The sequence below is a fragment of the Enhydra lutris genome, unplaced genomic scaffold (assembly GCF_002288905.1).
Source record: "Enhydra lutris kenyoni isolate GAN:26980312 unplaced genomic scaffold, ASM228890v2 scaffoldscaffold1, whole genome shotgun sequence".
NCBI lineage: Eukaryota > Metazoa > Chordata > Mammalia > Carnivora > Mustelidae > Enhydra > Enhydra lutris.
In genome coordinates this window covers 34408774-34431154 of record NW_019154085.1, presented here as the reverse complement: position 1 = coordinate 34431154, position 22381 = coordinate 34408774, and the positions used below count along the sequence as shown (strand labels likewise).

At 42.1% G+C, this 22381-nt stretch overlaps 1 protein-coding gene across 2 annotated transcripts in view; it reads left to right on the top strand.

Annotated features, from left to right (window-relative positions):
- The window catches only part of LOC111145251 (dedicator of cytokinesis protein 10), a 294365-nt gene that overhangs the window by 43890 nt on the left and 228094 nt on the right, over positions 1 to 22381 (top strand). The window contains exon 1 of one of the 2 annotated variants that reach the window (XM_022500044.1): positions 16424 to 16585. The exons of the other annotated variant lie outside the window; for it this stretch is intronic. Coding sequence (XP_022355752.1) covers positions 16424 to 16585 — 162 coding nt within the window. Of the gene's footprint in view, positions 1 to 16423; positions 16586 to 22381 lie in introns of those variants that run through there. 2 annotated transcript variants of the gene reach the window in all.

The following is a 22381-nucleotide window of genomic DNA, read 5'->3' as shown; positions in this document are numbered from 1 at the left end:
AACCATGCTAAAACCACCCTGAGGAAGGTTTTCACAAGGAACTTCATATACCCTGAATGAGATGTCAAGAGCAGCACTTTTGTAAGAGAATGAAATACATCAGAGAACTTCATCCATCTTTTTTCCTTATAAAAATCATAACACAGGGCTGATTGGTGACCCTGGGATGGGCGGGTGCAGTGGCACGAATGTGAACCGTCAGTCACTCTGGGTCAAGAGCAAGCGAGAGAAGAGGAAGGAGGGAAATTGGGTCTTTCTTGGCCTGTGAGAGCAGGCAAGACGGTGCTGCGGCCGTGAGGATTTCAGGGCTGAAGGAGGTTTTATTCTTGTTTGTTTATTTAATATGTGGGAGAAGTTTTCATGTTGCTGAAGGGGAAAAGCCAGTGGAGGGGAGAGGAACGGTTCATGGAGCAAGAGGCTGGAAGAGAAGATCCGACGAGGGAAAGCTTCCTTTGCTCTGACACCAAGGGAGCGTTAGGAGGATGCGGAGTAAATACTTAAAAAGAACAACAATAATACAACAACACCAAGGTGCTGAGCCAAGAAAAACCAGATGCTTCTGAATCACTTTAGTAAGTTCGCTGGCTACTTATTCATTCATTTTTATTCATCTGCTTGAGCTGACTCAAACAGCGGAAGAAGCACATATCAAGGAAATATATGGAAAACTTAACAATCGGCAGAACTCTAATAAAGAGATCAGCCTTTTTCAGATCATTTCATTTCAGATCCACTCTAGTAAAGAGATTGCCATTCCATTTCTTGGAATACCTTGAGATCGAAAGTGCTAAGAACCATCATCGGGTGGGGTGGCACTAGGAACTGAAATACAGGAACGTGTTTACGAGTCACTAGGAGAACTGAGGGTTCAGAGCCTCACAGCTTTTTGAATCCACATGGGGGTAAACAGAGGCAAGAGACAGCTGGAGCGATGTGTTTGTTGAGCAGAATGTTGGCCCTGTCCCACGCCTACACACTCATATCCTGCTCGCTCTTCTGGAGCCTTTTTGGGATCTCCATTCTCTTCTGGACACCAGTCTTCCTTCTGGGGATCTGTCTTCAGATCCAACATTCCCTCTGTGGCTAGGGACCACATTGCATGTCAGGAAATGACTCTCTCTCTCTCTCTGGCTTTCCCTGGCTTGCGAGCAGCTCTGGACTTTACATCTTGGGCTCTCCGTTCATGAGATTAGCTTCCTATGACATCAAGCCCCAGGTCACACAAGTGTTCTCAGTACCAGCTGCTCTCTGACTCCTGTCCGCCATCAGCAGGTGTGTGTGTGCTTGTGCATTGTTGCCCATCACAGGTGGATGGTAATGAAAAGGGAGGCAACAGAGATCACCCCAGTGTTGGAGGGAGGAAATGGGCAACTAAAAGCAAAAGGAAAGTAGCATGGCAGAGCTGGTTCAGAAACGAAAGCCCAAGGGCAGTGAGGCATTAGTGGGGAGCAGACTCTCTAGAGGGGAGCAGACTCTCTAGAGAGAATGTGAGCATAGGCTTTTGGGGTTGGAGTAGTTTTTGAAGTTGGAAGTGAGGATTTAGGGATCTCAGGTATAGAGCAAACCAAGTTCGTGGGAAGCCACATGAACACGGAGAGGGAACTCTCCTTTGCTTTCCATCTGCCCCTAATGTGAAGTCAGCGTGGCTGGTGAAGCTTCAGATCCTATTCCTGTCCCTTTCTCCAGCTTCTCTACAGGAGTGCAGCCTGATCTCCATCTGCTTCAGCCTCACCCCACCTATCCTGGAAAGTCACCTCAATACCTCCGTTCATGTCTGTGGCATGCATCCCCTCCCATCCTGAAATGTGATCTCCTCACAAGCCAGCCAACCTTCATGCAGAGCCAAGTTTGAAAGCTGTTCAGAGTTTTTTACTTTTGCATTGTTCAGATTGGACCCCTTGACTAGTAGCCCCACTCACACTGCTAACACTTACTGACACTATTATGCCCAAATTTTGGCTAATTAATTTCACATGGATTGGCTTATTTGAGTTTCACAGCAAACAAAGACATTAGAAAATATTACCGAAATCACCCTGCACCAGTATTGTCTGTGCATGGCTCCTATTTATGCCTGCTGTCTTACTGTAATTCTTGACAGCACCCTCTCTCACCGTCAGAGGGTCCTGGTTTGGACAATTATATGATCAGCCTAACTATTACTGCACTTACTGTCCTCAGCTGACAGATGAGACACAGAGAAGTTAAGTCTCTCCCCCACTGTCACATAGCTGATAAATGTCTGAGCCAAGACTGGGTCACAAGTATCAAACCTCACAATGCCAGCATGGAAATCACTGTGTTTGGATCCATGTGTACTACTAGACCCTTTGAAGTTTTAATGGATGCCTGGGCCTTAAGGTTCACTTCTATGGCTAAATTAGTTCTGCTATTTAGTTCTGATATTTCTGATATTCTGTAGCTTATCATCTCTCACTGCCATTCCTACTCACGGTAGCCACCAGGCCCCAGGGTACCTGATTGGAGACACCAGATAGAAGGGGAGCTTTCTCCACATGGGGCTGTAATAGAGAGGTGAGGTGCTTGCTCGAGTGGATAGGAGATATGAGAGAAATTTATTTTTAGGAATGGAAGATGTGGGCAGCTTAGTGCAAAAGACTTGCACAAGATTTTTATTAAAAACAAGAAATGGTTAAACCAAGTCATGGCCTAGCCATGTATTTTGGACAACTTACCAGTTGATTCAAATTATGTCACAATCGATTCCAAAGAAGAAAATGGTCTTGATTTCATAACTGCCTAAAATGCCTCAGAACAGCTGTGCCATGTACTATGTTCATCTGATATCAATAGACTCGGTTTTTGTAAAACTTGAAGTTTGAAAAATCAGTGGTGTCCTTTTCAAGCTAAAGCAAGTTTATAGCCAAGAGTATAAGCAATACCTATTTGAAAACCTTCAATCTGATGGCAACACCTTTATCTCAAAAAAAAAAAGGTAAAAAATGCAGCCACCCTGACTTTTCACATCTTGCAAACAATGAATTAACTGAAAGTCTCACAGTTTATGTCTCATTCCTCACCCATGTATCAATATCCGTTTCCCTCTCATAACTGAAAGTAGCATGCCAGCAGACTCCCCTGATTGCACACCGTCTTGGCCAGAGTTTGTCAAAGTGTATGGGTCAGCCTTTAAACAGAAATAGTAGTAACCTGAAACCATGGCTATACATCAGTACCAGGTGATCTCACCTTGCGGCAGTGTTCCAGAGTAGCTGTTGGCATACCAGGTATGTACTTTGCTTTTTAAGTTTTTATTGAAATCCCAGCGAGCCAACACATTGTGCAGTATCAGTTTTAGGTGCACAATATAGTGATCTAGCACTTCCCTACATCACCCCATGTTCATCACGGCAAGTGCCCTCCTTCAACCCCATCCCCTATTTCCCCCCTCCCCTCCCCCCACCCACCTCCTCTCTGGTGCCCAGCAGTTTGTTCTCTATAGTTAAGAGTCTCATGTCTTGGTTTGCCTCTCTCTCTCTCTCTCTTTTGTCCACCTTTGCTTTGCTTCCGAAATTCCACATATGAGTGAAATCATATGGTATTTTTCTTTCTTTGACTTATTCCGCTCAACATAATACACTCTTGTTCCATCCATGTTGTAAATGGCTGGAGTTCATTCTTTTTTATGGCTACATAGTATTCCATTGCATATACACACCACATCTTCTTTATCCATTCATCAGTCAGTGGATACTTGGGATGCTTCCATACTTTGGCTATCATCGATAATGCTGCTAGAAACTTTGGAGGGCAAGTATCTCTTTGAATTAATATTTTTGTATTCTTGAGGTAAATACCTACTAGTGCATATATACTTTTATGTGTATTGCCTCGCTTAATTCTGACAACAGTCCTTTGTGGTGGGTTTGAAATCAGGGGATTATATAAATTGCTGAAGATTATCAAGCTAGTGAGAGACAGACCTGGCTCATAACAAGGCTGAAGTTTTCCCTAGTCCTACTGAACTAGTACATTACATGTACTGCCTCTGATGACCAAGTTAAACTTGATTTTCCATCTTTCGTCATCATGAGCTCCTACGAAGGTGGTCATAATATAAATTGATAACTCTTAAAAATAAATTGTATACAGTCAATGAATTGCAAACTGATCTGAAATATCAGTACCTTTATTCATAGATGTGTAGTAATAAGTTGTGCTTTAAAAGTCAAAGTATATTCATAGGAAATTCCTTCTCTTCATCCCTCTGTTGGGTAGGAGTTAGACCTTTTGTAAGATTGCATTAAGATATTTTGCATTCCCTTTGAGGAGTGTAATAGAATTTTATCCTGATCACACATGTATTTCTAAAGCTCTAAGGGCACGTGAGGTTGAATTTGAGAAATTTCATGTATGGCCAGGTGCAAGAGTTTTTCAAAGCTCTTAAACACCACGCAACACCAACACGATGGCTGAGGATCTCAGCCATAATCCAGCCGCCCTAAGGAAAATCACTATTCAGACTGCGCCTTTGCCCGCCGGAGGCTTGGCCACCGGAGCTGGGCTACTTTACTTCTTGCTCCAGTAAGGAATGTCTAGTCTGGACTGGTGGGAAGATGGTCACAGGCTGGGTGGGGCATTTGTAGCCTGTCCCTCAGTGCAGGGCAGGGCTCTGGTGTTCTTGTTGTGTGGGGGTCAGAGTGGGCTAAGGGGAGGGAGGGTTACATTCTGTCGTTAAAATTCAGTTCCTTTCATTATGAAATGTGAGTCTCCCTCTTGTTCCTTTCTGCTCTTGAATAGACAACAGGATGACAACACTTTGCCTGAAGGGTAAACATGAATATCCTGTATTCTGTCTTGCATTCTTCTGTTCTCAAATGCTGGGAGCTCAGAGATTTCTTTTTCTACAGGAGGGTTTCTGCCTTGCCATGACACTAACGCCACCCAGCAGTGAAAGGCACTTTTGGGTCACTTGACATATAACTGTCAACTATGGAAGTTCCCGAGTTGAATTCACAAACAATAGAGCTTTGCTATTTGTATGTCTCAGGCACAAGGTTAAATGCTTCATCAGATTATCTCATTTACTCCATCATTATATAAGGTAGGAATAAATTTTAGCATCCCCTTTTCCCTGAAATGGAAACAAAGTTCGAAAGGTCATTTGCTTAGGGTTACAAATCCAGGTAATGACAAATTCAGGTCTGTTACACAAAATGATCATACCTCCAAAGAACTACCTATGAGTCCTATGGTTACCATCCCAGCAATCTGCTCCTACTCCATAGAGCTTTGCTTTGTACCCATTAGAGCTCACTGGAGTGATGATGTTATCAGTTGGTTGGATCAGGGCAGGGAGGCTGCGGGATAAAGTCCTCCTGGCTTCTTTGGCAATGACTTGAACTCCAAGAAAAGGAAATGAGTTTGGTTGGACCTCTTTCCCCTGCCTCATTTCTAATATTTTCCTTGCCCTTCTAACTCGTCAGAGTGTTTCTACCTCTTTTTCATCACTGCTTATGATGTGCAGTATTGCCTTAAAAAAAAAAATGGTGAGAGGGTTGAATGTGGTATATACCAGCAACAACCCTTCCTACCCTCCCCTTCATTCCAAAGTTCAGACATCAGTTGGTAGTCATCCCTCCGAATCTTGTGGTTAGATGAAGCCATTGGACATAGACCTAGAAGGAGCCTGGGACTGTCTGTCCTAACTCTTGAATTTTATGGACAGGCACACTCAGATCCAGAGTTAAGAGAGGTGACAAGACTTGTCTGAAGTTGTAATTCATGTCAGATCAAACCAACTCCAACCACTGTTTTTCCCATCAATATCAGGCTAGAATGCGGGGTATACGGGTCCTCTAGCAGAACTGCCATGGCCTCATTTGTCGGGAGCAGAAACTGGAGCTAATAGGAACACAGACTTAAAGAATCCACAGGGTGCAGTTTAGGGTTTAAAGAGAAGCTGGACATTATCTTATCAAGTTAATCCTTTGACTACAGCCCTGCCCTTCCTACTCCTGCTGGCTTTAAACCTTGCTTTGTCCTCTATTCTTGCAAAACACTGAGCTTGGGTGCGTTGTAGGGACCCTAAGACGCCTTTCCTCAGAGTCCTGGTGAAGAATGCGGAGTGGAGATTAACTCAGGTTGACAGCACCCTTTTCATCTTTAATGATTTGGGAGGCACATTTGCAAATGACTTAAAACACTGCCATTTTCATGTTTGGAAAGCAGTTCGTGATTATTGTAAACTAGATTTAACTTGGAATGTTTAGGATGTGGGTGGCTAATTCCTGTCACTATTCAAAGGGGAAAAAATGAACATAGAAAACAAAATAGAACAAGTACTGAACGTACAGTTAACGGCTCATTTATTCAGCCTCTGCTGAGAATATTTTTTACATAGTCAACTTGTGAAGATAACCAAATTTACCCCCATTTAATCATAAACTTTCAAGAATTGGAAGTGGTCCGTGGAAATGAATGTAGCATGTTTCTTAGCTTCCTCTTCCATCCGAAACTGTGGTCACTGGGCATCATTTGACTTTCTCTGATGCATCAGCATACTTGCTGGGATCACTCATTATTGTCAGAGCTTGAACACCATGCAGATTACATCCTTTATGGTGTTAGAGCCCCCAACATCATTTGCCCCAGATATTGTGTATATTGATTTCTTCTCTTTATTCTTGTCAGACTGTCTTTCATGTGTCCCTTTCTTTTGTGGCAGGGCTTGTAACCTAAATTAATCTGGCCTCACCCCGTACCCTGGACTCATTGGCTGGTGAAGAAGAAACAGTGATACTTCCTGCCTCACATGACTCTTGACCTTGACATTTCAATCTAGTGCCAAGGATGTCTTCTTTGTTTGAGTTGCTGTTTACATATGACTCTATTAGCCTCAAACCTTGATTTGTGTGACTATTACTCACCCTCATTGGCGCTTTCTTAGAATAACAACATTTATATTAGTTTTATTAATAATAGTGGCAAAGGAATAACTAAATGCCATTTATGTCAAAATTTTATTTTATTTTTTTAAGATGTATTTGTTCATTTATTTATTTGACAGAGAGTGAGAGAGCACAAGCAGGGGAAATAGCAGGCTGAGGGAGAAGCAGTTTCCCCCACTGAGGAGGGAGCCCAAACTCTGGGATCGTGACCTGAGTCGAAGGCAAACGCCTAACCAACAGAGCCACCCAAGCACCCAGCCAATATTTTATACATAGTGTATTTTGTTACAATAACTCTGCAAAAGAGGTCATCTTAGTTTCACTGGACAATTGAGAAAAATAAGAGTGAGAGAATTCAGACTCCATTCTCCTCAGCTCCAACGCTCATGGTCATTGCTCTGAATCACTTTCTAGAAACCAGACTAGAATAATACACCCTCATTCCTGTCCCCCAACACAAGCCCCCATCCCCACCTGGTGGCTGAGTCTCGGTGGGCTGGTTTAATGGCTGGGCCCACCACGGTCCTTTGAAGAAGTCAGACAACTGTCTATACTCCTGACTTCAGCAGACACATCCTTCCAGTTCTAAGTGGCTACTCCCTGTTCCCACTGGACCAGGGCAGGTTGGAATTATATTGCTTCTGGTCAAAGGCCACTGCAAGCTTTATTCACAGAGCTCTTTAGAGTCCTGCAAAAGGTGGCTGTAAATGGTGAATGTATGAAGACTGCTTCTGCAGGCTGCCCCCTGAAGCTTCATAGACTCATGAACTGGGTGCCTCTCTTCCTGGCTCTGAAAAAAATTTTGTTGTTGTTGTTGCTTCTCAGGACTTGGTTGTGATCAGAATAGTTGAAATTGTAAAATGAATGGTCTCTGAGTAAGAGAGGTATTATTATATTATTTCAAATTTGTTTGTTCAATGAAGGGGACTGAGAAGGGGTTATGAGAGTTGTCTCACATTATCATGGGAGCTCACTTCAAAGCATAGAGGAGACATTCGCACCACCCCCGGTTGCTCGATCATGCAGGGAACATTGTGTGTCCCTGAGCAAGAAGGAGTCAGGAGACTTTTTTAAAAATACAATTTGTGGAAAGGGTAGGGGAAAAAGCAAGCAATATCTGAAAATTTTTTTCTAATGTAACTAACTGATGTGCACTGAAGACTTCCATGGGTCTCTTACTGTGACAAGCACTGACACAGACATTACATCCTCATGAATACTCATCCATTTAACAGAAGAGAAAACTGAGGCTTCACATTTTGCTTAGAGTCACAAACGTCCTAAGTGACTCAACAGGGATTTGAAATTGGCCGACTGCTTCCTGAGCCTTTGCCTACCTCCTGCCCTATACTACCTTCTATTAAGGATATGAACGGTTTATTCTGACCCTAGAAGAGTTCAATCAAACTTAAAGCCCGAGAAATGCGAGCTATAATATTAATGGAACATTTAAACTATCCTCGCGGGCTGCAGAAGGCTGTTGATGGGGAAGCTGCCTTAGAGAGCACCGAAGGATCATTTCCTGATGCCTCTAATGCACCAACAAAACTCGACTGCTTTGAGCTGCGCCAGTGCCCGAGGTAGGAAAGGGAAGATAAAGGGGAATTTGGCAATAGCTCCTGGATTTTTGAAATGGAAGAACAGTGCACTTGTTTCTAAAGTGATTAATTGTACAACTCAATAAATGTCATCACGTGGGAAAGATGCCTCCTGTGAAGAGGGGGCACTCTAATTAAGTGAGAATGAAGAACAAGACACTGCAAGAAGTGAACCCTTCTGAAATCATGAATATGGGGAAAAGAGGGCAAGGGTCACTATCAACATAGATTTGGGCCCCAGGTTCTTGAGAAGAGGCACCAGGAGAGGCAGAGACACAAGCTGACAAAGGCCTTAAGGAGGATCCCATCACTGGGTTGTGTTTGCCATTTTCTTAGCTAAGAAAGCACTGATAAACTCTCTCCTTACCGTTGGAGTTTCTATGCCTGAGGGGACTTACCCATCTGCAAATGATGCAAGGAAAAAGATTCTCACTAATCCCTACCCTGGAAAATGGCCAAGCCTGCTGACCAGGTTTTCCTCGGTCTGAGTGGGGTACATCTGCAGTTGTCTTTAATCTATGGGGGTTCTTCTCCTTTGGGGTCACTTTCTCTTGGGAACAATTTGTGAGCCTCTGGGAAATTTACAGAGAAGCCCAATAAGATTCAGACTTGATGATGATCATGATAGTGGGCAGGAGGAATTAGAGGGGGAGCTGATTTTTATCACATGTTGACTGATTCATTCCTTCCACAAATCACCGAGTTCCGGTGGAAAAAGATGCGTTACCACCTAAGAAGCACGTGGGGCTTTCTACCCCCTGTCTCGGCCTCCACTCTTTCCATGACTCTGCAGAGATGACCTCTGGTGGTGGGGAAGGTTTGACAAAGCTCTTGAGGCAGCTGCAGTCTGACCAGCTTGCTAGTCACCACCCTCCCCACCCCCACGATGCTCACGCTAGCCCAGACCTGCAGGTGGCCTGTTTCCAGTGCAACAGTGACGTGTCCAGGCTGTCAGCCTCCAGCAAACTCAAGAATGAGTGGCAGCCACCTTCCTCTTTGACATGTCCAGGCACAAAGGACATCCTGGGGTGATGGCTTCATTCTTGTTGGATGTAAAGTAGCCCCTTTTCTGGGCAGGGATGCACATTTCGGTGCTAACCAACATCTTACGTCAGGTAAGGATAGGTGATACACGAAGACGTTACAAAGGGACCCAATCATGTTTCCAAGTCACCACTGTAGGCTTTTATAGCCAATTTGGATAGATGAGTGCCAGTGAACACTTCACACAACAAATACGTTTTTAAATTCTTTTCTTATCAAATTCATTACATTTATAAATGTTTCAAATTCCCATCAAAATGCAATTTAAAGGATCACCCCAAAACAGTCTTCTAAGACTGCTAGCTACTTTCTGAAAGTCTCATGCAAGGAAACATCACAGATTTTCCTATGAGAGACATACCAACCCTCAAAGGGGATTTTCTAAGGTTACCTCACTACACCCTGCCATGTGCTGAAGTTTTTTCTGGTTATTTTCCACCTTTGGAAGACACAAGGCTTACTTGGCATAAGTGGGACATTTGGACTGGTTAAAATTCAGACTCTGGAGGACCACCTGGGTGGCTCAGTTGGTGAAGCATCTTCCTTCAGCTCAGGTCTGATCCCAAGGTTCTGGGATTGAGCCCCACATCAGCTTCTTTGCTCAGCGGGGGTCTGCTTCTTCCTCTCCCTCTGCCCCTCCCCCACACTCATGTGCACACACACGCTCTCTCTCTTGCTCTTTCTCTCTCAAATAAATAAATAAAATCTTTTGGAGACAAACCATGAGAGACTGTAGACTCTGAGAAACAATCTGAGGGTTTTAGAGGGGAAGAGGGTGAGGGGATGGGTGTGCCTTGTGGTCAGTATTAAGGAGGACACGTATTGCATGGAGCACTGGGTGTTGGACATAAACAATGAATCTTGGAACACTGCATCAAAAACTAATGATATATTTTATAGTAACTAACATAACACAAAAAAATTTTTACTATATGAAAACAATTTTTAAAAATAAAAATAAATAAATAAATAAATAAATAACAGTCTACTTAAAAAAAAAAAAAAACTTAAAAAAAAAATCGGACTCTGTAGCCAGACTGGCTAAACTCAAATTCTAGTTCTGCCACGTAGTATGATTCTCTGAGCAAGTCACTTAACTTTCCTGTGCCTCAGTTTCCTTAGCTATAAAATGCAGATGATCAAAGCATTACCTTTTAGAGTGAGGTATAAATAAAACAATATATGTAAATTGCCTGGCACATTATAAGTACTATAGAAGGGCTTGCTTCATTATTAGTATTATCATCATCATCATCATCATTATTCACTTCATGGTAAGCACCAGGCATAGAGTGAACCAAGTAAGTATAGCCCCAGCTCTTACAGAAAGGGACAGACATTGCTTAAAAATTAAACCCATCATGGGGCACCTGGGGGGTCAGTTGGTTAAGCATCTGACTCTTGGTTTCAGCAAAGCTCATGATCTTAGGGTTATAGGATCAAGCCCCATGTTGGGCTCCCTACTCAGTGGGTAGTCTGCTTCTCTCCCTCGGCCCTTCTCCCTGCTCACATTCTTTATCTCTCTCTCAAATAAATAAATAAATCTTTTTAAAAAATTAAACCAGTCAGAATTTAATGTCGGCTTGTGTGTTAGGGGGGAAACCCACAGGGCACAGTGATAAGGACCAAGGTTCAGGGCTTTCAGGTAAAGCCTGTCAGGGGAGGCTTCTCCAAGGTACTGTCATGTGTAAGCTGAGCCTAGAGGCTGAGAGTAAGAAGACCAACCTCTGCTGTTACCATTAGGGGAGGCAGCATCCCACCTGTTCCCTTAATGATTACTATGGGTCAGGCTCTGTATTGATCTTCTCAGTTAAGTGTAAGCATATAGAATTAGCTCCATTTTATAGGGAATACTATTGAGACTCGGAGAGGTTAAGCAGCTTTCTCAAGGTCACACAGCTTACACATGGCAGAGCATTGACCACAGCACTCACCATAGCACATACCCTCCCTGATGTTCATCACCCAGACATTCACTTTCAGTCTTTCAGAAATACTTCCAGAAAACTCTCATCTACTGAAAATGTCCCTGAGCTTCACCCTTTTCTTGCTCTTGTAATCAATATGTTCCCTCTTATACTGCCTTGTAATGTCATTTCATTTGGACTTGGGGAAGAAGAGAAGGAAACAAACATACTTCATTCAGACTCTTGAATTTGAAGTCAGCCAACCTACACTCCAAATATGGTGGAAACCACATTCTACCGGCCTGGGACATGCAGATGCAATGAGAAGTAAGTCCTAAGTGGCTTCAGAACCTTTTTGTTTGGATGCAGGCAGAAAGGTAGGTTTAATTTAACCTGGGGTGGGGAGTTGAGAACCCATCTCTGGGGGGTTGACAGTTCACTTGAGATGTGATTGTTGGAATGTAGTTTTTGTAGACAAGGTCTTCTACTCTCAAAATTCCAACCATACATTGCTGTTCATAAGTGAGATCTAGTCATGGCCCTATTCACCTCTTTAAATAGTGACCAGCGGCTCACAACAGCTTAAACACGAAGCTGGGCAGCATCAGGGGTATCCAAGAAGCAGCAGTGAAGTTCATCTTCACTTCTCAGCTGAAGTATTTTCATCTGAGCTTCTGTTTGTTTTTATAAGACAACATATTATTATCAGCAAGAGCTGTCAGTGAGCTTGACACACGAAGATGACAGAAAACCTCACTCCCTCCAAATAGATCTATCACTGAGCCAGAGAGGACTCAGAGGCCTCAGGGCACATTTTGGGTGGGAGAGGAGTGTCACTTCACCTCCACGGTGCCTAAGCACACTCCAGTCCAACCCGGCCTACATCTCAAGCTACATTTAGACATATAGCTCTTGCATAATTTAATGAAGCTGAGACAGTCCAACACTCTTAATAGGCATCATTTATTTAAATTAAATATGGATTTTCCTTTCTTGTTGTCAAAAGATCTTTGGATGTTTTCTTCTAACAGCAGAAATATCAACATCTAGAATCAGAAGATTCTTGGTCCAAAAGATTTTCTAAAACAGCTCTAAAAATGAAATTCATTTGTCAGGACTTTTTAAAAAGAGATGTATGGCTGGGTGAACAGTTGTCCCAGACAAGAGCAAGAGTGATCCTAGTGTTCAGGGATATTCTGGAAATGTTTTCACTTCTGCTCCTTCATTCATTCTTCCTTTTGGTTCTCTCTTCTCTTCTCTCTCTCTCTCTCTCTCTCTCTCACACACACACACACACATACACACACACACACACACAAACACACACACATCCTTTACTCTCCAAAGCTACTTACTTTGTCTTCCTACAGTTAACTTTCTATCAATAAATGTAAGTATAAGCATAATCTTATCAATAAGTATAAGTATAACCTTACCAATAATCACCCCCACTCCCTTCCACTTCCTATCTACAAGGCTATTTCATAGATAAGCTATCATCTCTACTTTGAAGCAAGAAAGCTTTTCACTGTACATGCTTTTAATATTTCATGAGTGCTGAATGAATGAACACATTTATATAATAACATATGTGTATACACACACACACATATATGATGTTTTATGTGTGTGTGAAATCTAGTTCCCACCACTTATTTGGAAAATTCAGTCTTACAGATGTTAGTGACATTATGTCCTTATCTATGACAATAAGTTAAAAAATCTTGCTTTCCACATTTTATATTTAACATACATCTTGGTGAATCATAAAATAAAACCCAGTTAGGAGAAGGAGGTAGATGAGCGCAAAGAGAGTCTCTAAAAGTTATCGACTAGTGAGGCTATGCACATTTGATGCTTGAGAGCCAAATTAATGATTTGTCTTATTAATACTTCAAATGAAAATAGCAGACATCTGTAAAGGATTTCCACCTTGTTTTTATTAATTTTTTAACTTAGAATTTTACTTACTTTTTTGTAGATAATTTTAAAAATTCATTTAATTTAACTTTTTCAGTTTCACCTTGTTTTTAAATATTTCCTGTGTATAGGGGTGCCTGGGTGGCTTAGTTGGTTAAATGTCAGACTCTTGATTTTAGCACAGGTCATGACCTCAGGGTCATGAGATGGGGCCTTCCTCTGGTCTCCCCATTCAGCACAGAGTCTGCTTGTCCCTTCCGCTCTGCCCCTCCCCCGACTCTCAGGCATGGGTGTGTGTTCTCTCTCTCAAACAAATAAATCTTTAAAAGTATATATTTCCTGTGTATAAACATGAATGCCAAATATGAGAGGGTAGTCCGGTCTTCAGGTTCATTTTTATCTCCTCCTGACCCACCCCATCCCCAACTTAATTTACTATGTAAAACTTAGAACTCAGAATTCAACCCCTTTCTGGCAATGTTGCTACACATTTAAAATATTTCATAAGAAAAGTTGGGCTTATATGTCTGCTATTCCTTATTTTTTGTCCTGATGGTCCCTTGTCCATTGGGTAACTGTAGTGTGTACTGAATTCCCAAGAAACTCATTTTTGGAGGCTGCCTTTCCCTGATGATGGAAATTGAAAGACAAAGCGAGACAGAGAAGATTGAAAGCCCCACAGCAGTCCATCAATAATAGGGGTGAATCCCTCAGAGGCAACAAGGGGATCGATGAACACAGGACTCTAATAGCTAGAAAGCATCTCGTTTGTTTCCCCCAAAGACTTCAGCATCTGCCAAAACATCTGACTCCAAAAGCCACCCCCGAGGAGAGCCAGATTGAGAGAGAGGTGCCTGGATAGGAGTCTGGGATGTGGACTTTCCCGTCCCCTCCAAGCCTATGGTGTCCGGCAGAGGATCTCTTTCCCACTGCCGACTACAGCTAGTGGAATGTTTAAGGATCTCCAGTCAGTACCTTGTTGCATCCAAACTGCTCGTTCCTGAGCAGATGACCAGACCCTAAGGGAACAACTGGAGAGTCCCATGTCATGAGTGTGATAGTGGTGGCACAAGCACACTAGGAACCTGGAGAAGCAATTGTATCATATTGGAAAAGACACTTTCGAGGCACCTGGGTGGCTCCGCCATCGTTGAGAATCTGCCTTCAGTTCAGGTCATGATCCCAGGGTCCTGGGATCACGCCCTGCAACAGGCTCTCTGCTTGGTGGGAAGCCTGCTTCTCCCTCTCCCATTCCCCCTGCTTGTGTTCCTGCTCTCACTGTGTCTCTTCCTGTCAAATGAATAAATAAAATCTTTGAAAGAAAAAAAAAAGAAAGAAAAGACACTTTCATAATCATGGAAGCCCACTTCCTGCTTTGTTTCTGGTGGACACTATATATATATATATATGTATATATATATATATATATATTTTTTTTTTTCAGTGCATACAAGCCAGACAGGCTACATTGTAGCCTCTCTCCAATAAATGTCCCAGTTGTTTGGAGTAGAAATGGTTTAGATTAGCAACCGGGCACTCTGACAAAGGTCCAGAGGGGTTAGGGGACTTGCCAGCACCATTAGCATTTTTTTCTTCTTTTTCCAGCAGCACTAAAATATGTTTGCACAAAACAGAGGGAGATGAAAAACTACTGGCAGCCAGTACCTCTTAAAAGAAAAAAAATGTTTTACTTCTCTGGCAAACATACCAATTAAATAATGCTGTGTTGTGACAGATTACTGAGCAATTAATGCCTAATTGAGCATCATGCAAGACGCTTCTGTGAAAACGACTTTGCTGGAGCTGGAGTGGCCACGCCTCATAGCAAAACAAACCTACTGCAAACTTCCTGCAAAATACCCTTTGCACTGAGGAGCCCAGAAACCAAAGAAAACATTTCTACTTTGAATCCCTGAGAGTTACACTGGAAGGATTAGCTTGACAGAAAGATCCCGACATTGAAAATCCTACTGGGGATTTCATACTTTCCTCATTTGTAAGCAAAATCCATTTGCTGTGAGATATTTTTAGTGCAAGCATCCTCTGTTGTCCTATTCTCTTACAGTACACCATTAGATCTTGAAGCCATTCCAAGCAGGTCACATGATTTCTAAGCATCTCTTTGGTTCCCTCCTAAGTGACTAGTCTCACAGGAATCAGGGAATACTAGACTCTTAACTACCTTAAGACCTCAAAGTCCTTCCTGAAGCCTTGAATTCTTACTGTGAAGATGCTTTACAACTGCCTTTTCTAAGAGGTCAGCTTGGCAGAACTCACCAAGTGACTTCAGTGATAAAGATATTTTCAGCCCCACAAGCCGCCTATGTAAATATAAAAATGTATTAGGCTGCAGAACTGTGTGTGTGGGAACAGAACAACCATACTATTGAAAGGGACTCACAGGGGTAACTCTGGTGTCACTCACGTGGGCTTGGTTAATGTGTGCATGCTTTTGGTAAGTCGTTCTGATTCGGCGGGCTCGGCATCTCGGATGAGCCAATTTCCTTTCTGGAACTTAGGAGCTACGAAAAGTAAAACCCCCATCACTTTGTGAGGTGTCTAACAAAATTTCCTTGCAGAAGTGCTTACAGTTAAAAAGAAAACAATCCTTTTCACTCTTTATGGGACCCCCCCCATTTGCCTTGGGAAATTGTCCATGTGGAGCTAGGTTTTCAGTTGCTTAGTCTGAAAAAGAGTGATTTGAGTGTCTGAGGGGAAAAGATATATTTATTCAGATCTCTGAAACTGGAATCGGAGAGAATCATTGTAATGAACAGGAAACATGTTCTTGAAATGAATTGAGAAATAACTCTCCGGGCGAAATGCTCTAATATTCCTGAGCGTGTTCCGTTTCAGTGGATCAAATCTTTCCCATCTCTGCATCCAAGCTATTTGGCGGTGATCAGATGATCAGAGCTCAAGGAAGTGATTGGAGAGTGAGCTGGCTGCAGCTGCAATGTAGGCTGTTTTCAGGGACAAGGAGCCACTGTTTCTCAAACATAGCATCAACATAGAAGTTATTTTGTGGCTCCAAGATGCAGCAATGGGCTGCTCTGCCAGCATTGTTCTGCTTCAAGCTTTCCGCTCTGTGGTCCAGAGGAGCTGTCCACATATTTGTAGACGACGCCAAGAGGAACCATCCCACGAAATTTTGCCTCTGGAAAGTGACGATGAAATGAGTAGACCCAGAACCCTCATCATCATGGTATGGTATTTGTGGCAAAGCAGCCTTAGTGGATGGAACTGTTATTATAGAGATGAGGTTGCAATTTAGGGTTTGGGGTGTTCAACTTGAGATAAAGAAATGTGGGACCCAGAGTTTACTACTGTGCTTTACAATGTGGGGGAAACCTTTAAAACTACTTCCATCATTCAGAGCGGATTAGCCTTCTCTTAGATCTGTCATGAAAGGTGCAATTTATCGGTCTATTAGAAATTCTCTTCTGCCTCACATTCTGTGTGCTGTTATTTGCTTCTGTGCAGAGAGAAAAAGAAAACTTGGGGAGTTTGGTCTCAGTGGATTTTATTTTGTGTCTCTAATTTGAAAGAAGAGCCCCAAACATAATTTTTGATCACATGCAACCAATCCAGTTGTATAGGTGTCAGGAGCTAAATGGCTTAACTTCCAGGTATTTGGAACTTTCATCTCTGACCCGGCGATGGGAATGCCTTTAAAAATGCTTAAGTTAGGCAAAAATCAGAATAAAGTTTTAGAGAATTTTGTGGAATGCATGGTGTTTAAATTAGAAGGCTGTCTCTTGCCATTTGTCAAATAACATTAACATTTCTGTCTGTGCTTTGCTTATACAAGACAATGTTACTCCCTCTTTGTGCACCTATTTTATCAGCAAGAAAAAAGTAGAGGGTAGCGTCTTTTCTTACTTGGGTTCAGGGAGAGATCTGCTTAGTCACTGGAATCGCATGTTTGGATGGAGGTGGTGTGCTAATGTTTCAAAAATTGGGGAGACGTTGCATGGTTTCAGCACAATCGACTTTTTCCTCTTAGATTTCAGCGTTTATCTATCAAGGATGTAGTAAATAATGAATGGAAAGTACCTGTTACACTAAAAGTTTTTAAATGAAAGTCATTTGATTTGGGCTGCGCCTCTCGGAGTGACAGAATACTAACCTATACCATTCTGTGGCAGCTTCTCCAACAAATCACTATTTGATTTTCAAAAGGCAGTACTATTCTTGAACTATTGGGCTATGATTTTCTCTAGGAGGAAATACTATGTGGGAATAATGTCATACTTATTAGTCCCATAAGTTTTTTACAAATTAAGTTTAAAAGAATTTGAGATTCTTGCCCGCAAGTTTAACTCTTACTAATGACAGTAACATTCTATAGTTATGTGTATTGCTTATGCATCGCAATCATTAAACTTCCTACCCCTCCCAGTTTTACCACTTAAGCTATAAAATTTGGCAGGTAGAAATTTCTTTTAAAGATTTTATTTATTTATTTGACAGACAGAGATCACAATAGGCAGAGGGGCAGACAGAGAGAGAGGGGGAAGCAGACAACCTGCCGAACAGAGAGCCCGATGCGGGACTCGATCCCAAGACCCTGAGATCATGACCCGAGCCGAAGGCAGCGGCTCAACCCACCGAGCCACCCAGGTGCCCCTGGCAGGTAGAAATTTGAGAAAAAAAAATATAACAATGCCTTATTTTTTCAAGGATCCCTTTAATTTATATAAGTTTATGGACATTAAATAGAATGAGGATCAATTTACTGGTAAAGGAAATGGCTTCAGAAAGATTGAATATCTTATTCACATCACACAGCTACTAAATGCTACACCCTCAAGTCACACTTAGATCAAGGATTACAAAAGGCAGTATAATTTCCACTCTGTTCATATCTCTAAGGAAATAAGGACATAACTGAATTTTTATGAGAAGTCTGATGGAAATCTCTGACACCTCAGAGTAAAATATGCTCATACAGAATCATTGTGCATCTTAAGAGCTTCCTCTGGGCCTCTCTAAATTAATGCATTCAACAGCTATTAATTGGTGACCCACTATGCACCAGCCACTGTTCTAGGCATTTGGAATCCACCCATGAACAAAACCACCAAAGACCCCTGTCCTGAGTTGCAAAATTTTACGTTGACAGTACATTTCCCAAATGTTGTTGCTATGGAAATGCCATATTAGCATTGTGATGTTTAGTGTACAAATTTAAATCAATGAAATTATTCCTTATCTTCTAAGATAGCAGTTCAAAAACTTTAATGTGCTTTAAAATCACCTAGAATTCTTATGTATGAACAAATCCTTGGGCTTCTGGACCCAGAGACTCTATATACGAAGGTGTGGAGTTCAGCCTGGACATCTGCATTCTTAGCAAACACCTCCAAGCACTTCTTTTTTTTTTTTTTAAGATTATTTTATTTGCCAGAGAGAGAGAGGAGGAAGCAGGCTTTCCACCAAACAGAGAGCCCTATGCAGGACTTGATCCCAGGACCCTGAGATCATGACCTGAGCCGAAGGCAGAGGCTTAACCCACTGAGCCACCCAGGCGCCCCCTCCAAGCACTTCTGATGGAGGAGCCCCATGGATGACATCCAGAGAACCATGGCTCTGGAAACTGATAATCTGCACTCTTCACCTCCTGTCCTTCTTTATACTGATAAGCTAATCATCTTCTTACTCTGGCTCTAAGCTTCTGAACAAACTGATTTTTTTTTCTGTTTCATTTTTGTGTCACCCGTTAGACACCAAATTTCTATGTTGCATGTGCGTTTGCGTGTGACGTGTGTGAGGGGTGGGTGGGGAGAGGGAGGGAGGATGAGAGAGAGAGTACAGACTTGGGAGCCAGAGCCTCTAGGTTGGAATCTTGGCTTCATCACTTATCAGCTATGTGAGCTTCCCCACATTATTTAACATTTCTCTTTTTCTCATCTGTAAGATGGAGGTAACAGTCCCATCAACCCAGAGCTGGTTTGAGGGTTTAATGAAGTAAAATATATGTTAAATGTTTAGAATCAGGTCTAGATATATTAGTTAAGATGTTCGTTAAGGGAGATAATTCAATAACTAAAAAAGTGACATTTGGGGAAGGACCCAAAGTAGGTAAGGAAGTGAATCATGCCACTGTCTGTGGGAAAATGTCTAAAGCAGAAGGACAAGCCAGGATGGAAGTTGCTAATCTGGGAAGACACTAAGGGTGTCTGGGGCACAGTGAAGAGGCCAGTGGGGCCAAGCAAGCCAAAGAGAGGTAGTAGAAGGTGAGTCATTGAGGTAATGGGGGACAGATCATGAAGGCCATCATGAAGACTTGGAGGGAGCTTTCCCAAGAGTGAGAAGGGAAGCCATTGGAGGGAGGTAGCCCAGAAACAAAGACCCTGGGCCAGAATGTCAGGACTTGAGCCCTGTCTGTCCGACGTGCCAGCTGTGTGATCTTGACAAATGACTTGCCCTCCCTGTGACTTTGTTTCTCCACTGATAAAACACAGAGAGTAATAGTCTGTACAGTGTAAAGTTCTTGTGAGAATTCAGTAATACTTGCAAAGAGCTTAGATCCGTGTCTGGTAGGTTGTAAGTGCTCTCTGATCTGAAAGCCTGTTCATCTGGATGTCCTTGATTGGGAGGGTGACAGGATCTATTTTTGCAGAGGGTCCAGGGTTGAACTAGGGTCACCATTAATCCTGAAGCTATCACGTGATCCCAGCAGAGGCCTGAATGGTAGTTGTTGAGGTTGCGAGATGTGGTTGGAGTCAAATACATTTCAAAAGTAGGGCCAATAGGGTTTGTTTACAAATTCAACAGAAAGTGTGAGAAAGAGAGAGGACTCAGGGATGAATGTGGTATTTTGGTTCGGGTTTAGGTTTGTTTGTTTTTTGGCCTTAACCACCAGAGGACTGAGTTGCCTTTCAGATGGGGAAGACTGCAGGAGAAGATTTGGCGAGAGAATTTAAGTTCACTGTAAGACATGTTAAGTTTGAAATGTCCGTCCATATAATGTCCTTATATGGAGATTTCAGATAAAAAATTGGGTATACAAGTCTGAGTTCCAAGGCACAGTCTACAGAGGAGATATAATGTCTGACACAACATAAATACCAATTAAATAATTGATGAATGAATAAATGATCTCTTTTCTAGTTTTCTGTAATACTTACAGTGTGTATTTGCAGTTAATCGTATCTTGAGCTATTCATTGAACTCTTAATTACTTATTTTTATATAGTATTCATGTATTTTTCTTATCTCACAGGTAGACAGCAAACCTCATATAGGTAGGAGCTAGGTCTGCTTTATGCCTCAGTGGTGCCCAGCTCAATTCATTTTATAGACTAAAAACTGAATATAAGGATTGTTGATTCTTTGAAATTTTTAAGTAATTGATATCAAAAGCTCCATTGATAAAGCTGTCTACTTAACTCTTCATTGAAATGTCCAGAAGTAAGTTAAGGATGGAGAAAGCTACTACAATAAATAAATAAATACAAAGTTGTGAGTGTGGATACTCTTGGGAAGGCTTTGGCACTCGAGATGTTCATTATACAAAAGAATCTCACTCCTTTAGTCCAGGTTCTGAATTCATACAGAGATAAGTTTTCGGCTGGCATTGACTGTAGTTTGGCTGTGTGGTCCAAAGTGGAAAGGGAATGCCTTGGGAGGCATCAAAATAAACTATTGTAGGTCTTTTGCATTTACAAGGAATGCATTAATCCTAACCTCTGAGACTATTAAAATGGTCTATTAAAACGCAATCAAGTTTAACTGGGGAAAAAAAGAAGAAATTCTTTCAAAGCTGATGTATCTCTCACTCAAAATTTTTTGCTCTGATGGGAGAAGTAACAAATCTTTTTGTCAATTATTTTTTAACTTCCTTTATATTTCATTTCATTAAAGGTCTCAGACACTAATGAAGTTGATGTAGATCTGCTGTTTCTTAGGCAGTTGGCCTCCATTTTAAGTCCTGTTCCCCTATTCCCCACTCTGCCCCCCCTCTCTTGCAAAAGAGTAACTATCTGTTCACATACTGGAGGGTAGACTTGACACCAGAGGAGGAGGGCAGGAAGCTAGTGCCAGGCAGGCTGCTGGTCTCTCTCTCTCTCTCTGCCTGTATAACCAGCTCCTACACACAAGACTCGAGGTCTCAACTTAAAAGTCAAAGACTTTTAAAATCCATGAGAATTTTAAGTAGTAGAAACCATTACACATAAATTTGGGAACGCCAAAGATCTAGTGTATAGAGCAAGTCAGACATGGCTTTATTTTTAATGTTAGTTAAAGACAGGGGGAATCACTTAGCCTAAACTTGTGGTGAGTCAAAGAGGCAAAGAGGTGAAATCTCTTCTGTGAGCCAAGGATGTTCACTTATATGATAAACACTTCAGAGCCAGGGAATTTCAGTTACTGCCCAGAGATCTGCATTACCAGTCATTAGTTGGTGCTCTGGAATGCCAGGTCCAGGGCCCTGATCAGCTACGGTGCCTGGGTCAGATCCTGCCCTCAGTCTGTTTTTGTATGGCTTGTGAACTCAGAATGCTTCACAGTTGTAAAATTTTATAAAACAGAAAAGAAAGAGGACTATGCAAGAGAGACCGTAAGTGGCTCCAAAAGGCTGAAGTAGTTACCCTCTACAGAAAAAGTTTTCTCTGGTGGATGATGTGGGTTCCGCCAGAAAGGAAACTCACTGGTTTGTATCTTTGATTTGCAGTATATTTGCTCTTCTGCCTAACTACATACAAAAGAACTCAGGCTTTTCCTGGGCACTTTCCATTCCTCCAAATGTCTGAAAACTGCTGTGATTCAATGATGAATTCGAGATTTAGACTCAGAAGGCCTGTGTCAGCCTTAAGTCTCTCTGGATGTGTTGATTCATTGAGCTAGATTTGTTAAATGGAGGATACTATCTATCCTGTCTGTTGGAAGAACTGGAATGTTTATTTTTATGGAATCATTTTGTAAGCTAGTGAGTGTTATGTCAAAGCCAGAGGCTTATAGGTAGACTGGCTAACTTAGAGCACCAGAGATCCAC